The sequence below is a fragment of the Ischnura elegans genome, chromosome 4 (genome assembly GCF_921293095.1).
Source record: "Ischnura elegans chromosome 4, ioIscEleg1.1, whole genome shotgun sequence".
Classification (NCBI taxonomy): Eukaryota; Metazoa; Arthropoda; class Insecta; order Odonata; family Coenagrionidae; genus Ischnura; species Ischnura elegans.
The window spans coordinates 40,314,117-40,334,418 of NC_060249.1; the positions used below are offsets into that span (position 1 = coordinate 40,314,117).

General features: G+C 37.4%; 1 protein-coding gene across 3 annotated transcripts in view; it reads left to right on the forward strand.

The window, feature by feature from the left end:
• The window catches only part of LOC124157317 (cullin-2), a 37,991-nt gene that overhangs the window by 4,546 nt on the left and 13,143 nt on the right, over window positions 1–20,302 (forward strand). For all 3 annotated transcript variants that reach the window (XM_046531942.1, XM_046531941.1, XM_046531943.1), the window contains 5 exons: window positions 4,962–5,143; window positions 5,644–5,810; window positions 6,518–6,749; window positions 14,730–14,900; window positions 19,645–19,860. In XM_046531942.1, the coding sequence (XP_046387898.1) occupies window positions 4,962–5,143; window positions 5,644–5,810; window positions 6,518–6,749; window positions 14,730–14,900; window positions 19,645–19,860 (968 nt within the window). The remainder of the gene's footprint in view (window positions 1–4,961; window positions 5,144–5,643; window positions 5,811–6,517; window positions 6,750–14,729; window positions 14,901–19,644; window positions 19,861–20,302) is intronic.

Genomic DNA, 20,302 nt, shown 5'->3' on the forward strand with positions numbered 1-20,302 from the left:
ACAATAAGTAGCATAGCTCTAGATGAGGGGATGAATTCAGATTGCTAGTTGGGAGAAACAAAATATCCTGAGAAGACATCGCTTCGTTGGCAACTCTGACAACTGAGACTTGTAGCATAACTCGAAAATCGTAATCTGATGTCCTGTTTTCGAAAAAAAGGCTGCATCAACTGCCGAGAAGCTCAGCTGTTAGGATATCGAGATTGTAACATAATAACACCGCCAAGATTTTCTATAATACTGAAATCACACAGTCTTAAAACGAATTTTAGCAAAAAATAAAACCATTTTCACGGACCTATAGTAATTGGGCATCACTTTTCCCAGAAGGGCAAATACATACCTTTGCTGCTTAATGTTGCTATCTATAATGCTTGAAAATTGTGCCTTTTGTGACCATGTAATAAAAGGTGTCAAAGTAGTCAGGGCGCAATTACAGGTATGAGAATTTTATGAGTGCGATCCCATTCCGCCTGTTAGTCAGCCATTATGTGTAATTTCCAACTTCCAGTCTTTCCATTAATTGCATGATACAGTTAAAAAAAAACAACTTAAAAGTGTCATTAGTACAGTAGACTCTCATTATTACAAAATAAGAGGACCGAATAACCAGATGTTCGTAATAACGAAGTTCATATAAACGTTTCTTGTAGGAATTTTTCAAAAAAAATATATAATATATGCAACTAAATTACGTGCAAAACATCTATAAAAACAAGAAAATTCGTTTCAGTTTCTTGATAGAAGAATGCAGCATGATGAAAGCAAGGGTTGAGTTCCTCTCGATTATAGTAAGTACTCGATATGCGAACTAGATGTGTTCCAAGACCTTGTTCGTGAGTTCATAAACCTATAGTCCGGCCGCGGAAAGTTGTCCGAGGACAGTTAGAAGGGTCTAGTTTGGGGTAGGGTGCAAGGTTGCCTGGTAGGAAAGCAAACCACCTAGGTCACTTGTTAACAAAAGGGTTCTATGAAGAAAGGAGCTGAAAAGGACGACGAGCCTGAAGAACCCGAAGGAAGAATCCCTTGTTTTGGTGGTTCAGGCTTATTTCGGTACTCCATATGCATATGATAACGCTGTATGACTAGGCGAAGGTGTGAGGTGCATGTGGGGGACAGCGATTGGCTGCAAACCGTGCTGGCACAAGGTTCTCCGCCCCTCCTTTTGTGCTGCCATTGGAGAATTTGCTGGCCTAACTGTATGCAAGGCTCATTAATTGCTTATGCTTGGTTTCGCTAATAGTAGGACCCGCCCCCCTTTGAGATGGTGCGGGATTTCTCGTACCTTCCCTTCCTTCCCTAACCCCTCCCAGGAGGCGTCATCGGGCTCCTATCGCAGCGGCGCCTCCTTCCTTGTTCCTTCCCGTCCTTCCCCTTCTGGGTGCAGAGGAGAAAAACTCGCGCTTACAGTCCCTGCCCCAGGAGTGTAACCTTGCGAGCCCGCCCTGGAGTCTCGTTTCCACTGTATGCCAGGCATCGAGGTGCACGCTTATCCTGTAGAATGCAACACTGCATCACAGCTGTGCGCTGACTCACGATTGTAGTGAACTGATGTACCTGGGCGTGCAATCTCCGCGGTAAGGAAGCACATGCGAAACACTGAACAGTCCCAAACTTTTACACCGTATTCAATGATACTTAGTTCAGATTGTGCCCAAAGTGCAAGTTCCTCTATGCCACACCGCATAGCATCGGCCGAATGGAAAGGCGCCAAATTCAAAATTTTAAATATTTGAATGCTCGTATCACTGAAAGCTCGTATATCAAATGTGCGTAGGAAGAGGACTAACTGTAAATCGAATTTACAAGTGGTTATGAGTGGGTAACCATGGTTCCTCAGAAATGAAGCTTATTGTACGATGTTGCTGTATTCTAAAGAAAGAACCATAAGTGACGCTCTTGGGCAGAGTACACGAGGAGAACTGAAATGTGGTGCAGTTGTTAAAACTTAGTGTAGTGTATGTCCACCTAAATACTGTTGCTTATTGGCGGAACTTCGTAATAAAGTTCATTTTGTAACTGCCGGGTCCGGGACTGAGGTTCGTAATTTTGTAATAACGTTTCTTTTACTAAAGATTTGATGGCCCTTTTCGTCGGGACCAATGATTTGCTTTGTAACAACAAGAACTTCGTAATAACATTGTTTGTATTAACAAGAGTCTACTTTAATAGTTTTGATGCTGAGTTTCTTGCCCTTGTTAGTAAAAACAAATGTTACTTGTTCCTGGGGACCAAGGTAGAGATTCGAAATTCCACAAAGTTTCGTATCTGCAAAACTTCCCATTTTCAAAGTAGAATATTTACATGGGCTTTTGGTGAGGACCGATATTTTTCCTTTTTAATATCAAAACTTCTTATTTTGTAAAATCAAGAGTTTTTCCAGGCAACTGAACCATTGGACTAAAGTTGTAGTTTAATGCATAAGAGTGCATTTTATGTGCATCAATATGCCAAGAATTTATCTTTGATAGCTGCTGTATTTGAAAATTGAAATCTAATGTCTTCTTAATTTTTTTGGTACATTTAGTGCATATTCCATTTATTTTTATCAACCTTTAATTTCGATACACCAAAGATGAAGTTCATCTTCAAAAATTTTTGAATTAACCAGGAATCGAACACGGATCTCCCAATTGCCGTTCAGGTGTGTTAGCTAGCTACACCACCAAGCCATTTTTTCAGACTGAACTTGGGGTTGGGTTTTACAGAAAAAGGTGTTAACATTACAAGTCCACTTTGTGGAGCATTGTGAAGTTGAGCTTACTAATCCACTGTTGGAGTGAAAATTTTATTCCTAAATGTATTAGTTTTAATTTTTGTCCCTTTATTTCCTTTTCCCTGGAGATTTTTAATTTGATTCTTGAACCACTGTGGGATACAATTGATAATTTTGTAATTATTCAAAGTTATCAATGGTTTATTGATAAAATTGTAGGCACTCCATGGAAACCTTGATGAATGATGTGAAGATATTTACTGAGCCATGTGAAAGTTAGAGGAGTCCCTTTTCACTCAGGAATGGCTTAGTACCATTAGATCAGATTTATTACAATAAGTGTCAGGTGTTATTATCAGAAATGGGAAACTAAAGTACATAGGTACCTAAGATGCTCTTAAATGTTATTTATATGACCAGCTATCTCATGTTGCCTTTAAAAAAGGGCCAGTGTGCACAGTATTGCACATTGTCCCTTTTTATTTAATTTATTAAACCAGCCATGGCTTGCCCTGATAATTTCGTTACAACTGCCTTAATTTTCAGCTCTCTAATTTTTTTAATTGCTAAAATCCTTACCTGGAGCCTAGGGACTCTTTAACTGAGAACAAAGTATTATAAATTGTTCGCAAACTCCTGACCCGATCTCTATAATACACAAGTCCACAGTTCCTCAGGTAAAGGGCTAGGAGATTTGCTGTTGAGTGATCCCTCACATTACAACCTTACTAATTGATCCAGCATCACCTCTTCTTGAGCCATTATAAAAAATATGAAAGGCTCTCTGACATGAAACTGTGCGGGCGGGATTCACGGCTATTTTTAATACCTATGGGCTTGGGATTACTATGAAAGGTACGGGTCATCATGGGTGGGTGGGTTGGATAGAGAGTACACTGGCCTTGGATATCATTTCTTTAATCCCTAAACTGATCTAGGAACAAAATTGAAATGTGATGTTATAAAAATACTGGACAGACGATTTCCATCCAGGCCAGCAGCACTTTGTGAACAGGCTCTGCATCAGGTGGCCATAATTATATAAACTTTTAAAATCCAGTATTGATCATCCTATCTTTTAGCGTTATTATTTTAACATTCAAATACTGAAATGGCTAATTAAATAATCTGGTAACTTTGTGCATGCTATGTATTTTATTTGGCTTACCAGATAAAGTTAGTGAAATAAGCAAAGGTATCTTTGGATTAATTTATTTTATTAATCATGAGCAAATTTAGCTTGCATCCAATTGAAGATATCCTAAAATGGCTCTATTCTACTGATAGATTTTCATTGGTTTTGGATTTAACTTTCTTTTTAACAAAGTATAGTAGCTGACAGAGTTTTACAAATTCAAAGTTGAAAATTCGTCATTCTAACAGCAGAAAATTAACTTTTCATTAATTAAAAATGATTTCATATTACACAGGATGAAAGAAGTTACATACCATCACATATAAATCTTCCACAAAACCAAAAGACAGGGCTCTTTTTTCAATGGTAGCACAGAAGCATTAGCTTCAATTATCTAATGTAAATTAAAACAAGCCTTCTATATTTCTGTGTTGACAACCATGAAAGAGTCATGGTAGTTTATCTCCCAACATATCTTCATTTAATAATTGCGCATTCTTTCTCTGTGGATGAAAATGAAGTGACATCGTCACATGTAGTCTATATTCATATTCCATTTAATGTTTGTTCTTGGCTCTTCTGGGCCCTTAGAGATACCAATTAGAGATCCAGCCTTTTCAATTTTTGGATTCAGTTGGCAATTAATTCTGGCATCAACTTTTGTGCTTTGAGGGAAGATTGTGGAATGAAAAAGGGTGAAACAGATTCTCCTCTGGACAAAATTTGAGAGCTCACAGTAATTTTGGTCTCCTCAAGTGACTCCACACATAACCATAGCCTCTTCTTGCTTTCAGTTCCTGATTACATATATTTCTTTTTTCACACACTCCACAGTCTATTTTATAACCCATCAACTCTGGATTTGATGTACTAAACATCCTGGTTACAATCTATTAGATGAAAATGTAGCACACAATTAAAAAATGCAAACCATGTTTCTTTTTCATTCATACTTGGTTTAAGTATTTATTCAAGTCAGCCAATTGAGGATGTCATGATTGCAGTCTTAACTCATTAAAAATTAATTTTTGAATCACTAATAGACATACAATTTTAATCGATGAGGAATTTTGTTAAATTTTGCTCTAACTGTAACTTGATGCATTACAGGGCTGGAAATATGGAAGCGTAACATGATAGAGCCATTGTGGGACAACTTAGGTAGTCTTTTATTGGATGGTATTCAACAAGATCGTGTGGGTGATGCTCCTTTACATGTTACAGACACTATTCGAGGTGTAATTCAGTCATTTGTAAGTGTTGAAGAATACAAGAAAAAGGGTAATCTGGAGGTAAGTTCCTGCTTCCTTTTAAACATTATGATTCTGAATCATAAATTGTTAAATAAAAATTAGAATTAATACTTGTAATGTAATGCATAGTGTTTGGAGTATGTTATTGAATTCATTAATTTATAAAAGGAATTTTTATAAAGAAATTTTTATTGTAAGCAAATCATAAACATATTTGAAGAAAATAATTATGAGTCTAAAAGTTATTTTGGCATTAATATTTCACACTTAAAACCCAGGGTTGTATAATTAGATTGTTTGGTAATGAGAATTCCTCATGAGATCTTTAATATATACAGTGTACGTACTCTGTCTGTTTTTTATGGTTTGTTTTGGCTTTTATTCACTCATTTAGTTGTTCAATTTCAATTTTTTCAATGTTGACACCCATTGGTTTGACAGCTTTCCTTTTGATGCAATGTTTTATTTTACAATTTAAAGTTGTCATCACTTTGGTGTGAATATTTATTTTAATGTTATTGTATCAATTTTTTGTACAGTTATATGAACGCATTTTTGAAGAACGATTTCTGAAAGCTAGCGGTGAATACTATGAGAGGGAAGCCAGTCGTTTATTGCAGGAGTGTGATGTCTCTCAGTACATGGAATGTGTTGTACGCAGGCTAGAGGAAGAAGCTCGTAGGAGTCAAAAGTTTCTTCATTCAAGGTGATTTTTTGTCCATAAGTCATGCAAGTGATTTACCTTGACATGCTCTAGTTTACTGTACATATGTCCTCTACGTATAAGAGTAAGCATGGTGAAATAAGTTGGAGTTAAAAAACTCCTGATGTGTTGGTGATATAATTTTCCTTAATGGTGGAGTTAAATTTTTCGGATACCTGTGGTTTTAAAATGCAGCAGAGCACAGGTTATCCATGGAAAGGGGTAGCACAACCAGTTAATCAAAAATACTCTTTTGGTTTTGTCTTTTTGAATATTACATGTGTAACTCCTTAAAAATAAGACATGAAGCAATCAAAATCATAGAAATCCATGTAGAAAATAATTGGCAGTTCCAAAATATTTTGCTAATTCACAATAACCTTTTCTTAATCACTTCCTAACTATAGGAGGCTCTGTTTGGCATGCTGATGTATTATTGCAATAAATATTATTTGCTTGACTGACTATATTAATAATTCACTTTAAAATTCCTTTTTCTCTCACTTCCTTTTTCTTTCTCATATCACACTTGTTCAGTAAGTTATTAGTACACATTTAAATTTGCAAATATATCTGTATTTTATCAATAGTATCAGTATCAATTGCTTAAATTGATTTAAAACTTGATAGATTGTGGTTAAGTATTTAAAAATTAAATTGAACAAACCTCAAAGGGCAGCATAGCTACTTATTTTTGCTTTTTTTTTCAGTTCATTTGTTAAAGTTCGTGCTCAGTGTGAGCAAAAGATGGTGGCTGATCACCTGCCCTTTTTACATGGAGAATGTGCAGCTATGGTCAAGGGGGAGAGGAGAAAAGATCTTAGGAACATGTACCCTCTCTTGCGACCAATTCAGCGGGGACTCCCAACACTGGTTGATGCCCTTTTAGAGCATGTAAGGCAGCAAGGATTGCAGGCGGTTGGAAATTTGCGAGGTGAAAATGTAAGTTTTATTTATTATTATCAGTGTTTGGAATTGGGTTTTTCGATGAATCAGAACTTAATGTCGGCATCAAAATGATGTGCCGCTGTACTTTGCAAATTTATATCTGGAAATTACTGCATCCCACAATCAGTGGCGCCGACTCCATGGGGCCTGAGGGTGCCCGAGCCCCCTCAATGATTCGTTTGGGGGGGCGGAGCCCCCTCAATAATTCAAGAAAATAAGTAAGTTATATTATACTTTGTGAAGTCACAAAAATATATTGGTAATTTTTATTTCCCATGCTTGACGATTGTTACCTTTTAAAATGAATTCAGCAATGTGTGTCGAAACAAATAATTACAGTAAAACCTCTATGTAGTGAACCTCTCTACATCGAAAACCTCTATACATCATACCAACCCTCTGGTCCCGTCAGTTTTACATGTAAATTTATAGGCAAACCTCTCTATAGTGAACCTCTTTATATCGTAAAACCTCTATATATGATAGCAACGAGACACCCCGAGACGGCCTAACTACCTCCGCATTTCGTACCGAGACAACTAGAGACCATCAATGCAGCCGCGATAACGAACATGGAATGACATTATCAGCGATAAATGTTTCACGCTTATTTTTTTCTTAAACACCTTTAATAATTTTCACGTTAACCATTAGTTTGGGCCATTTTGTGCCGTATGAGAGCATACCTAACAGTAAATAAGAAAAAGGCATCCAACTCTCCTAATCATATTAAGTGGCAGTTAATGATTATGATGACAGAAGACATTGTTTTCTCTCAAATCATGGTCAAAATCCTGCGATAGCAATCGCTTTCATTTACTTATGGCTTTATTTTCTTGTAAGTGCCTACATACAATGTTCAGTTAATAAAAGAGGCGACCAGCGCAGCTTATAATCACTTGCTGGCGGAAATATTTCAACCAACTTCACTCCCATCCATGGAGACAGAATTACTCGACCGCATTGCTACTTCTGCTTCTAAAATGAAAATATTTCATGAATATACTGCGACTTGAAATAAATCAAATACAATTTTGAAATTATTTCATTCCCACATTTCCCGGTGTAGCACTTTCTTACTACCGCCTTGGTAATTTTTTCGATGCTTTCGTGAACGATCGTAGTTTATAATTTATTGCGCTTAGCGACATATGTCTTGCCTGCGTATTTATGCCGCAAAATCTGACTCTTCCATCGGGAGTCCGGGATGTCAATTTCTAGCAATACTGACGAACATCAATCCATGCGCGACAATGCTAGGTGAAGGAGACAGCTAATTAGCTGATATGCGGTAGGGCAAGGAAATTTCTTACAGTCGCCGCCGCATTCTAAAGTAGTTTGCCCAGCATTCTCGCCGGGAAATCACGTCCTTTCGCAGACCTAGCATTTTTGTGTGCCCCTGACAGATTTTTTCTTCGGAACACTACTTGCATTATATTTTGGAGAGAGAGAATTCAATGAAATTTTCAAAATTGTGCTCAATTTCTTGTCTATTTTTTGCAGTAGTCACATGTTTATTTATATTTTTATAATTTTTAACAAGTCACATGTTATAAGAATGATAAATCAGTTCTCTAAAAGATATTATCAGGAGTATTTTCAATTATTGCCCATAAAATATAAAAATTACTTAATTAATCATAGGCTGATGATGGATTCGAGAAATAAAAGAAGGCGACTACTTGACATTACCACATAATTAGCTATTTCTCTAGCCATCAACGAGGGCTGGCAGAAGGATGATGTAGCAGTGACCTTTGGAAAGCCATCATTCACCCTGACATCTATTTTAAACAACCAAGGAAAAACATAAGAAACTGTCTATCTAGGCTGCACAATTAAAACACTCAGGCAGTGAAATAAAAGGGATGAGGAAATTATGTTGAGAAATATAAAACTATTGTACTTTCCTCCGAACACTATTAGTAAATTGAATAATTTCTTAGGTCAAAAGGCATTAACGAAAACAGCTAGTGATTTATTTATAGTGAAAATGACATTAAAAAGTGCTCATGTAATTGAAAACATTATTTCAAAAGAGTTTGAAAAAAATTTTAAGCAAAACCAATAACTAATTTATTTTCTAAAAAGGCCTCTTTAACTAGTTACTTTACCTTTGTGTAATCCTTTTCCTAATGTATAACTGTAAATATATGTTCACTTATGCATGCATATATGTTTAAATATAGTTATTTAATGATTAAAAAGACAGTAGCACCTTTCATTTCCCAAGGATATGAAAAAATGGTGCCTTCCACTAAAACCTCTCTATAGTGAACCTCCATACATCAAATTGCCCAAATTTTGGTCCCCTCCATTACGATGTAAAGAGGTTTTACTGAAGGTTAAGCAACTGAATCATGGTAGCGTTTCGGTGCTGCGACAAAATTTGATTTTAACCTCTTCCCGGGGCAAGACCTCCGATATGGGCCCCCCCAATATTTTTTATAAGTCGGCGACCCTGCCCACAATAATGAATTATGCATCATTTTAAGGGAAATTTTATTCTCAATTCAAATTTATTTTTTGTTTTATGAAAAATTCAAAAATCTTGACACGCGAGTGCAATAAATGACTCCTCGCACCATAAAATTAGCCGTTTTGTCAACTTCATGAACTTTGTAACTCAGACTAGGGAAAACTACTACGTCCACATCATTCATCTTCCACAATAAGTTGCAAACATTAATATATATTAATTAAATGGCTTTTACATATTTTTAGAATCCATATTTTGTTGTAAACAAAAGAAAATAATTAAACACTATCTAGTCCTACAGTTTACCCCGAATGAAAAAATAAAATTGATATAAAAACTTCTTAATTTATTTGCAATTTTTCTATGATCCCAAAATAGATGATTTTTATGTAGTATAGGTTATATATGGGCATTCAAAAAATACGCCGGAGCGAACGAATGCTGCATTGCCACTTCTTGCGCACGAAACTTTGCTTCCTGGTAACCGGCACTGGTCCGGCACAGCCCCGGTTGGCAACATAACATTAATAGAAGTTATTAACATCGACAAATATCAATATTTTTATAGATTATGGATTTGGTAGGCCGGATATCTGGACGCAATGAGGAGTAATGCTTTAGGCCATTGCACAGCAATGGATTTGGATTAATATATGCATAAACCAAAAAGGAGATTTGAGGCAAGCAATACGATTAATATGCGTAAAAAGATAGCAATTTGGTGTGTACTTATTGCAAGTTCACATTTTATCACGAGAGCGTAAAGTTTTTTGATTAGGCTACATAGCGTTGCGATGTTTCCCCAAGGAGCGAATTCGCGCTATATCGAAATTGCGCTATACGAGGCATGGGTGTACACATTACTACATATAAAAGCGATAATAAAATAAATACTCTTCTCCTACTACTTGTTGGAAGACGTAAATAAAACAGGTTAAAACTGCAGCATTAGCATCAACACTTGATGATTCACCAGATAGTTTATGAAGGGATATTCCCATCCTATTTTTAAATCATGCAAACCATCCATCCGAGTATTTAAAATTGTCTTCACCAAGCCTCTCACGCAAATATTCAGCTTTAGCCTTCATCATTGGGCTTGTGTTAGGAATCCCCGCGGCTCTTTGCTTGCAAAACCACGATAAAAGGGCAGTTTCTAGCTGTGGATGCTCTCCAGTTTGGATACCTGGGATCCAAATACCAAGGGATGATGCCCTTCAACTTCTACTTCGGATCCAAATTTTTTTGAAGAAATTGAATCTGAATCCGAAATTTTAAATCAATGCTTTTGTGAATGCAGCATCCCGCAGGAGGGAGTAGGAATAGTTCTGATCGTCTCTTCACATAAGCCGTTGCACTGCAATACTTGACCTACTCACGAACAGCTTTGTTTAAAGGCTCTCATAGGAGTATTACAATGGAAAGTCAGCTGTGGAAAATTTAAAGGCAAAACACAATAGGCACATAGCATGAATCTTCCGAAGAGATTGAACAATAATCGGGGGAATCTCAGCACCATAAGTTAAGAACCACGGCATAGATTTCACAAAACCAACCTCTGCCCTCCATCAGCCCTCTTAGGTTTTTTTTTAGGTGGGTCAGTTCCGGTAACTGGTTCTCAGTACTGCAGGTTACTGGTCTGTGGAACCGGTATCGAGAACTGATCGCATAAAGTCAGTACTTTGGAACTGGCTCGGAATGGTGGTGAGGATTTGAATTTGGTGCCCAAAGCCAAAATGGTCTGCAGCGTATTCTAGGCCAAAAAATGAAAATAGGATTAAAAAAGCGTGTATATTACTTTCCGATCGCATGGCATCCACTTTTTTTTTATTTGAGAGTTGCTCACTAACACGCACATTTAAGAGTTTGTCAGTTTGTTGCTCTCTGGAAAATTGTAACATTTCCTAAGCGACGGATGCTTAGGCCACTTTCAAATGCTGACTTTTTGCCTGCCGCCGTCAACGGCACTTTTTAAACTTTTTTACTGGGAAAATACAATTATGGAGACGATCTTAAGTTTTTTACAGAGCTTTCCTGCTTATTTACATCTTTAGTGAAATTATTTTCATTCACTTCTTGTGGTTATTCATTTAAATTTGCCATCAATTCAGATAATAAGAGTTTATCCTTGGAACTGGGTATCGAGCACTGAGAACCGATGGGGGGAAAAGCGGACCAGTACTGAGAACCGAAAAAATTTAAGAGCCGACTCATCCTTAGTTTTTTTTCCTTTTCGAGACCACACACGCCATAAATCATTATTTCTAAGGAAAATATCAAATTACATGGGAACAATGGAAACTTGGTTACATCCTTACTGCGTCTCACCAACTGATCTTTTTCGGTCTACCAGCTTCAATTCTCCTAGTTTCTGCAGGCCATATGCTAGGTGAGTCACCTACTGAGCGTGAAGATATCTTGATAGCCTTCAGCAATTGTATGACGCACACGAGGTTCAAAAAAGAATGAGACCTAACGTGACGCATATCTGACAGCATTTAAGTTTTTTAAGCTCTAATTGATTGACACCAAGCTTTATAGTTGCAACAAGGCTACTAATATTCAACATAGCCCAAACAGCATAATGTCAGAAGAAACAAGCGTAGCATGAGTGCATTTAAAGAAGATGAGACTGACTGGAAACTTCAGGCAATTTAACCTGCATACCTCACATTGCTGCACCTTCGCATTTTCGTTTTGAAGCCAATGACGTTACATGCAAGATCGGACCTGTTTGTCCCTTGCTTCTTTGCTTGTAGCCTTGTTGCTTAAAAGACGGAGTGAGCACGCTCCTTCCCCTCTACCTCTCCTTCAGCACTCATCACTTACAAGCATTTCCGATTTATTCTACCCGCCATTTAGTGCAACAATGAACACACTTGTTTGAATTTTTTAAAACGCAGATTTTTATCTATTATGCCCTTCTATTATAATATTTTATGTATACGATGATTCATTCTACCAATCTCTGCTGAGATTAAGTTCTCATTACTTTCTATCCAAGAATAAGCAGGGTGCCTTAGTGGTGTTCGTAGATAAATTATATATTTACTTTAGTGGGAGGGAACTCCCTCTGAGTGGGTCAAGTTAGGGTTGACACGGATGAACGGTTTCTGACCTGTTTGTGCTATTTACGATCAAATGTTCCTTTGGGAACGAAATAAATATGGTTAGTTATGAACATGTGTCCCATTTGTACCAACTCCTCACATTCTGAAGAAAGGACCTAATCCACAAGTCTCCCTACACGCACTTGAGAATTTGGCTACGTATGTAAGCTGTCGAAAACGGCTCTCTTTCTTGTGGGAAAAGGTTAATGAAATATTCTCTGATCATTGATGACCGAAGGATGAAATCATGGGCTCCTTTTGGGCTGATTGTGAGAGGGAGCGAGAATATTGTTTGCAAAGGAAGAGGGGGCCATCAAACCCCGATTCTTTTCAGCAAGGGGCACTTCTTCCATTTCCTTTTTCCCTCGTCTTCCATTCAGGGATGTATGGTTGACGAAGTGTATCCCGGTAAACAAAAATATTGAAATACACCCTTTCTAAAATAGAGCAGAAATGCTGGAACTGCTTCACGATAGTTTCTCAATGTTATTGCGTACATCAAAAAAATTAATTACACGGTGTGAGTGTAGCAAGGGAAAAATTCAGCCAAACATTTTACAGAATACCCAATCTCTATTTACCTTAGGTTTTAAAACACAAGTACATGGAATAGATATTTTGAATATGTATATTACATAATTTACAACATCATGATTTATAAATTCAATTGCATACAATAATAATTTATAATATGAATATATCTAATTGTTCACTTCATGAAATTAATATATGAAACGATATGCAATATTTATCAGCAGGAGATTCCTGATTATTTTCCATATTTAAAATAATTAAAATGTTTCAAAGTATATAATACAAGCTAAATTAATGTTCAAAATAAACGTACAATTTTTTACGATCTTGTGCAATTTTACGATGACAGTGGAGAGGGATCACCGGTGATAACCTTGGAAGCAAGCATCCAAGCAGAGGCCAGGTTCTTCAGGACAGTCAGGGCAGAAGGTGGTGGCAAGGGTCTCATTCCCGAGCGACCACCTCTCCCATGGGGTCGCGTGTTTCCTCCTTTTTATTCTCGGTGATCCTACCGCTACTCTCTTGACGTAACTCTTCATGCACTCTAGTATTATCTCCTTCATTATGTCCCCTAACTTCTTGTCTCTTTCTATGTCATTCTTGCCTATCCTGTTCTTCTATCCATTGCTCGAAAAATGTTTTTATCACTCCCGCCATTTTAAAATTCCCACTATCTACGCAACTTTGCCGGCCTCGGTGGCGGCGGGGTAACGTTCTCGCCTGCCATACAAGAGGTAGCGGGTTCGAGTCCCGCCTGGGTAGGTTTCCCCGGTCCAGGGCATGGTCGTTTGTGTACGTTTACTTGTTACATTTGTTGAACACCCCGGTGTAAAATGGCCAACAAGAGCTGTATCCGGTGGTTTGAGAATAAAATAAAATAAACTCGTGTTTCAGGTTTCCTATGGTCTCCATGTACACGAGTAGTCGTGCCCTAAACATTGCGGCACTAAAATGTTACATTTTAATTTACTCCTTATTACACAAATATGATTTACACACATATTTCCAACACAATTTATAAATACTTTGGTGAAAACATCGGAAACACCAACATGCACACCCGCATGCCACTCTTTTCACAACCATACTTCTATTCTCAGTCCCACGCCATCAACAACAATTAAGAGTATGGTTGTGAAAAGAGTAGCGTGCAGGTGTGCATGTCGGCACTCCTGATGTTCTCGCCGAAGTACATATAAATTGTGTTGGAAATGTGTGTATATCATATTTCTGTAATGAGGTGTAAATTAAAGTGTTACAATATAAACATGGTAAGCAGCATTCAAAGTGAAAGTGTCACAAAATGTCTGGTTATAAGATGTTCTGATAGTGAGATGTCACATTAAAAAATAGGCTCTTAACCAATTGACTTGATACTATCTATTCTTTTCACCTCCCGAAGATACGAAGTTAAGAATTACTGCTACTGAATCAGCATTAAGATAATGGAGGTGAAATAAGCTTCATGTCTCTCTGATGTGACAAAAATCCATTTTATGATCTAGGGAGATGAGATTGGGAACTTTCTCAGACGTCATAGTCTGTGGTAATATAAATGGGTGGAATTGCCCTTCACAAGCAGAGGTTAAGTGCTTCAAGCACATTTTGAACAATGTTGAATGCTCAATTATGGCAGACTTAAGTTTCTGGTAGAAATAGTAAGGGTTGGAAGTTTGAATCCAGCCTTAATGCTAAATGATGATTGCAGGTGGTGATCAATCACTTCGCTTACTTTGTTAAGAACTGAATTCTGCTTTATTTTAAAAGCTTTTAAACGTTAACATGATTGAGTAGTTAGTAGAATTGTGGTAATTTATGGATATTTCAGTTAAATGCTTTTATTTTTTTTAGGTGCACATCCAGTTTGTGGAAAGTATGCTTGGAGTCTATCAGAAGTACAAAGACTTAATACAAGATGTATTTTCTGGAGATCAGTGCTTTATGGGTGCTTTGGACAAAGCCTGCAGCTATGTAATAAATCATAGGCTTAATCCAAGACAGGCCTGTCGCTCTCCCGAGCTGGTAAGAATATTCTTTATAACTTGGGGAATGTAATGTTATTGTCCTTGGCAGATTGTGGATGGCCTATCATCATTTGTTGCAGTTGGGCCGTGATGATGAGCCAACTCAAAAATGTTGGGGCTCTGTCAACCCCTAGTTGAGTTGTAGAGTTAGCTGTTTGACCTGCAGTTACTTGTTGAACTGTTCAAGTTTGAAAGAACATTTTTATATCCTGATGAAAATTTAAATACTTCTTTTGTGATGCTCATCTTATTAATACCCCCCTACTATAGGCGAATAAAAATGTTGAACTTTACGTGGAGCCAGTTTGGGGTAGAATAGAAAATACATACATAGATACCTTTAATTAAGTCGAAGTGCCCAGCCTTCTCCAATTCCAAAAAAATCTGTACAAACTATTACTATTGGATATTTTTATTTTTAGTCTTATTCGTTGCTGTGCCCATTTTCTTTTGGATCACTATAATTAAAGATCTTTCTTCATTAAAATTCTATGAAATAATAATTAAAATTTAGTTTGATATACTGTTCGAGATAGTCAGGCAGCTTCCCCTCCTCCACCCTAGTGTCCCTCTCTAACTCCACCCACTGCAAAATGGCCAATGATTCATCTGACATTAGGGAACATTGGCACTTCTTGCAAATTAATCATGGCTTTTCATGTTGATATGGTTCCTGCAGTCCTGTCAGCCACTTTATTGGTCTTCAAGCCAGTTTATCAATTACATTAGATACTTTGTTTCCTTTGTGATTTTATAAGATACTTGAGTTCTAACAGTTTTGTTCTTTTATTTCAGCATTGAAGTATTTTGTCCTAGAGTCCTTTGCACCTTGAGTCCAATGTGGCAATAATTGCAATTGTGGGATTCTCTTCAGCTTTCCAAGTTAGCACTGTACTGGGCTAATAATTCATTTAAGATTTGCTTTTGCCTATTTTACTGATTTCTGTCATTCTGCTTTCCTTATTGGCTCATTTAGTTGAACAAGTCTTGACTGATCAGTCCAACTCTATTGTGAACCCCCTTTTAATATACTTATAATTATTAATTACTGTAGCAGTAATTATTCTCAATATTTTTAATGATAATAAATTGTATGTTTTATAGGAAATTCACTTCTTAAGGATCACTCTCTGAGCCCCAAATATCCTCTAATTAAAGGAATTCAGTTGATGGAAAAGAAAGAAAAATTTTTACAAAATAAAAATCCTCCTCATTCAGGCATTCTATCCTAAGAGTAAAATAAGGAAATTTGATAGTTGCCACTTACTTTTAATGTGTATGTGGATTCCTTAGTGTTCTGATTCATACACTCATTCAAGGGATAGGGCACCAGGTTGTTGTGGTGGCTTCAATGCTGGCTTCTCATCCGATGGGCCTGTGTTCAGATCACAGAGGTGGCAGATATTTTTCAGAAACTGCTTTAGTTCTTTATGGAGAGCACTGCATGCACAGCACATGTCTGTTGGATGGGATGTTAAGCTGTAGTAAGCACCTTTAACTAAGAGAATCTACATCTACATAATACCCCGCAAGCCGCCTAAAAGGCGTGTGGCAGGGGGTGTTAGGACACCAGCCGTTTACAGCTATTAAAAAAAAAGAAGTGCTCTAACGAGGTTGGGACAAGCGTTTATTAAAGTCCTTTATTGTTCGGGGGAAAAACGAATCCCCATATCTATCAATTCGGCAAAAAATCTCTTAATTTATCGCTTCTGTCGGACCTGGAAATATAGTGTGGCTCTAAGATTATGTTCTCTGTGTCGCTCTTAAAGATATCCATTCTTAATTGTTCAAGCAATCTAAGCCTAGCGCGCAGCCTCCGAGTCTCCAACGGCTCCCAGCCTAATTCGCTTAACATCTGGGTAACACTGTCTGTATGCCCGTAGCGGTTTTTGACAAAACGCGCAGCCTTCCTTTGTATCTTATTCAGTTCGCGGATTAAGTCTTTCTGCACTGGATCCCATACACTCACTGCATATTCAAGGTGCGGTCGGACGAGAGCGAAATAGCACCTTTCTTTTACTTTCTCATCCGAAAATCTTCCCACAATACGCTTGACGAATCCTAATTTCTTCAGGGCTATGCCACAAATATTCTTTATATGTGTTCCCCACTTGAGGTTCGAGGTTATCGTAACTCCCAGGTACTTCACTTCGTCTGTTGCCTTTATGTTAATGCCATCCACTGCATAAACATTGTTAGTGTTGAACGAATTCCGCAAAAAATGTACCGCCATGCATTTTCTCAGATTAAGTTCGAGTCCCCACTCTTGACTCCACAAATGAACGTTGTTTAAGTCCGATGATAGATTTCCATAGTCAGAGTGATCACTAATCTCGCGATAGATGACAGCGTCGTCAGCAAATAAACGTATTTTACTGTTAATGCGGGAGCGGAGATCGTTAATGTATATAATGAACAACAGGGGGCTGATTACGCTTCCTTGTGGAACACCTGATGTAACTTTTACAACATCAGAGCTAATTCCGTCAAGAACTACTTTTTGTTTACGATCTCTGAGAAAGTCGCATATCCAGTTTACAACTGTTTCGTTTAATCCGCATGACTGTAATTTGTATAAAAGTTTGTTGTGAGGTACAGTGTCGAAAGCTTTCTTAAAATCTAGAAATAGTGCGTCAACTTGTCTTTTCGATTCACCAGATTTTATAACGTCGTGAAGAAAGAGCGCGAGCTGTGTTTCGCAGGATCTATTTTTTCGGAATCCGTGCTGACAGTCATGGAGGAAGTTACGTCTGTCCAAGAAAGTCATGATATTACTAACAACGATATGTTCAAGTATCTTAAAGTTCAGCATGCTGAAGTTCATTTTAAATATCTTTGTGACTGAGAGACAGGCCAAAGTTTTTGGGGAGTGAAAGTGGAAGGCACATGACTTCTTTAAAATGGACCAAAATCTAAAGGCCTCTGGGAAATTCAGTCGCTTTCAGGCAACCGTGGTGTGTACGTCATGATTACGTTAGCTGTGTTGCCTTGTGGGAAGAGGGTTTTTGACTCAGTATTTCATTTCCATGCACTGGCAAAGTCTTTTGACGAAAAAATGACAACGCCCACTTCTCTCTCTCCCCCCATCCCACATCCCTACTGTCGTAGGCCCCACTTTCTCCCATATCGCTCCTCAAAACATTCTTAGCTTGCACAACTGGGCAAGTCACAAAGATATTTGAGAAGGATTATAGTGCCAATGCTGGTTTTCTCCACCCTTCCTTCCCCTACCCTTCCCTCATGGCAGAAATTACCTCAGCTGTCAATCGCCTCTTCCAAATATCAAACCATACCATCGTTCTAAGGGAATATTTCTTTGAGGGAAGGAATCGCTCACTAGAGTGTGAACAAGGACAAACCATGCGAGGCTCATGCACAAGGCCAAGAAATAACTGAGAAGTGGTAACCCGCTTGGCATGGGCTCATGACACCATCAATTTATTTGTGAAAGGACATCGCTATTTTACCACGAGTTATTCTAAAAGTAGGTGATGGATCAAAAATCATAAATATATAGATCTCTTTATTTTTCAAACTGTATCACAATAAAAAAATATGAAAATTTGGTGATTGAGCCCATTTTAATTTCAATGCTTTAGCAGTTTTAGATTTAGGTGTCATGTTATCATCATAATGTCTGACATTATATTGGAACTCTTCAGTGTACATGATGAATTAAAATCGGTGGATTAATTGGTATTGCCCTTGTTAGAATTTCAGTTAGTAATGTGCGCTTTATAAAGAATAATATTTTTCTTAAGCTAGATTTTTCCAAATACTAGAACATTAGACTTTTGTTAATACAAGCAACTTTCTTTCATCAGTAGGCGATACTTCAGTAGTCACGCAACATCATATGATAAGCTTCATTCCTGAGGAATCATGGTGACCCACTCATTACCACTCATCAATTGGATGTACAGTTAGTCCCCTTCCTAGCCACGTTTGAAAATTTCTAGCGTGCCCAAAATTTTAAATTTGGTGCCTATGGAGTTGGCCGATGCGATGCAGTGTGGCGTAGAGGAACTCGCATTTTGAGCATAATCTGAACAAAGTATCATGGAATCTGGTGTGAAGTCGGGAATAGGTCAGCGTTTTGCCCATTCTTCCTTCCTGCGGACAGCGATTTTTATCGGCTCTGGCTGCGTCGCACACCCAGCTCGATCAGTTCGTCACAATCGTAAGTTAACGCAAATTTGTAATGCAGTATTGCATTCTGCAGGATAACGGCACTCCTCGTTGCCTTGCATAGATTTATCAACTTACGAGCAAGGTCTTGGAATACGTCTTGTTCGTATATCGAGGACTTACTATGAATTTATTTGGGAAGATATCAAATAGGGATTGCATCATTCCGCATTCTTCTATTGAGAAAATGAAATTAATAAGCTTGTTTTTATATATTTGCACGTAATTTAATTGCATATATTATACACTTGCATTTATTATATACTGTGAAGCTAATTTTGCAGTGCGACTATAAGTTCGGGATATTGAGGAGACAAGAAAGTTTGACAAACTATGTTTTGTTTCAACGATTCCTAAACAAAACATTCATACAAACTTCAGTATTATGAACCTCTGGTTTTTAGGTCCTGTGAACTTCATAATAACGAGAGTCTACTGTACATATAATTAAAAAAAATATTTTTGTAGGCATTAAAGAGAGATATTGATTTCGTTTTTTGAAAATAGTATTTTATTCTAAGTTCATGAAATGGATTATTTTTTTCTTGAAACAGTTGGCTAAATATTGTGATTCCTTGTTGAAGAAGTCATCCAAAGGAATTTCAGAGAGTGAAATTGATGAAAAACTTTCAAGGTCCATCACTATTTTCAAGTACATTGATGACAAGGATGTGTTCCAGAAGTTTTACTCAAGAATGCTGGCTAAGAGGCTCATACATCAGCAAAGTCAGTCAATGGATGCGGAAGAATCAATGATAAATCGACTTAAGGTAGATATTTTTAGCTTAACCTGTAAAAGTCTAGAGATTTGCTATATTTATCCATGGTCGCATGTCGTGAAAGGATAAAATAAATTAAGCTAATCGCCAAGATCCATCAGATACTAAATCTACCTCATTAATTTCAGATCATGGTTGTGGAAATTCTTACCCTTGTAATCACCATAAAGGCCTTCATTTTCTTTGTTCTGTCAGAAAATATTTGCTAAGTTACAAGGGAAGTTATCAGCTTTATTGCAAATGTTTTGGCAATACATCTGAAAATGTGTGCATTTTTGTTGTGTAATTTGCATTAAGTTCAAAATCTAGTCTCGTAGGGATACTTCTCTTAGTAGATGTGTTATGGATGGCATAAGAGCAAATATATCCCATGAAATTGTAGGGCCTCATTCAGTGTTGTAGTGTGGAATTTTGATGCAATGGGTGGAAGTGG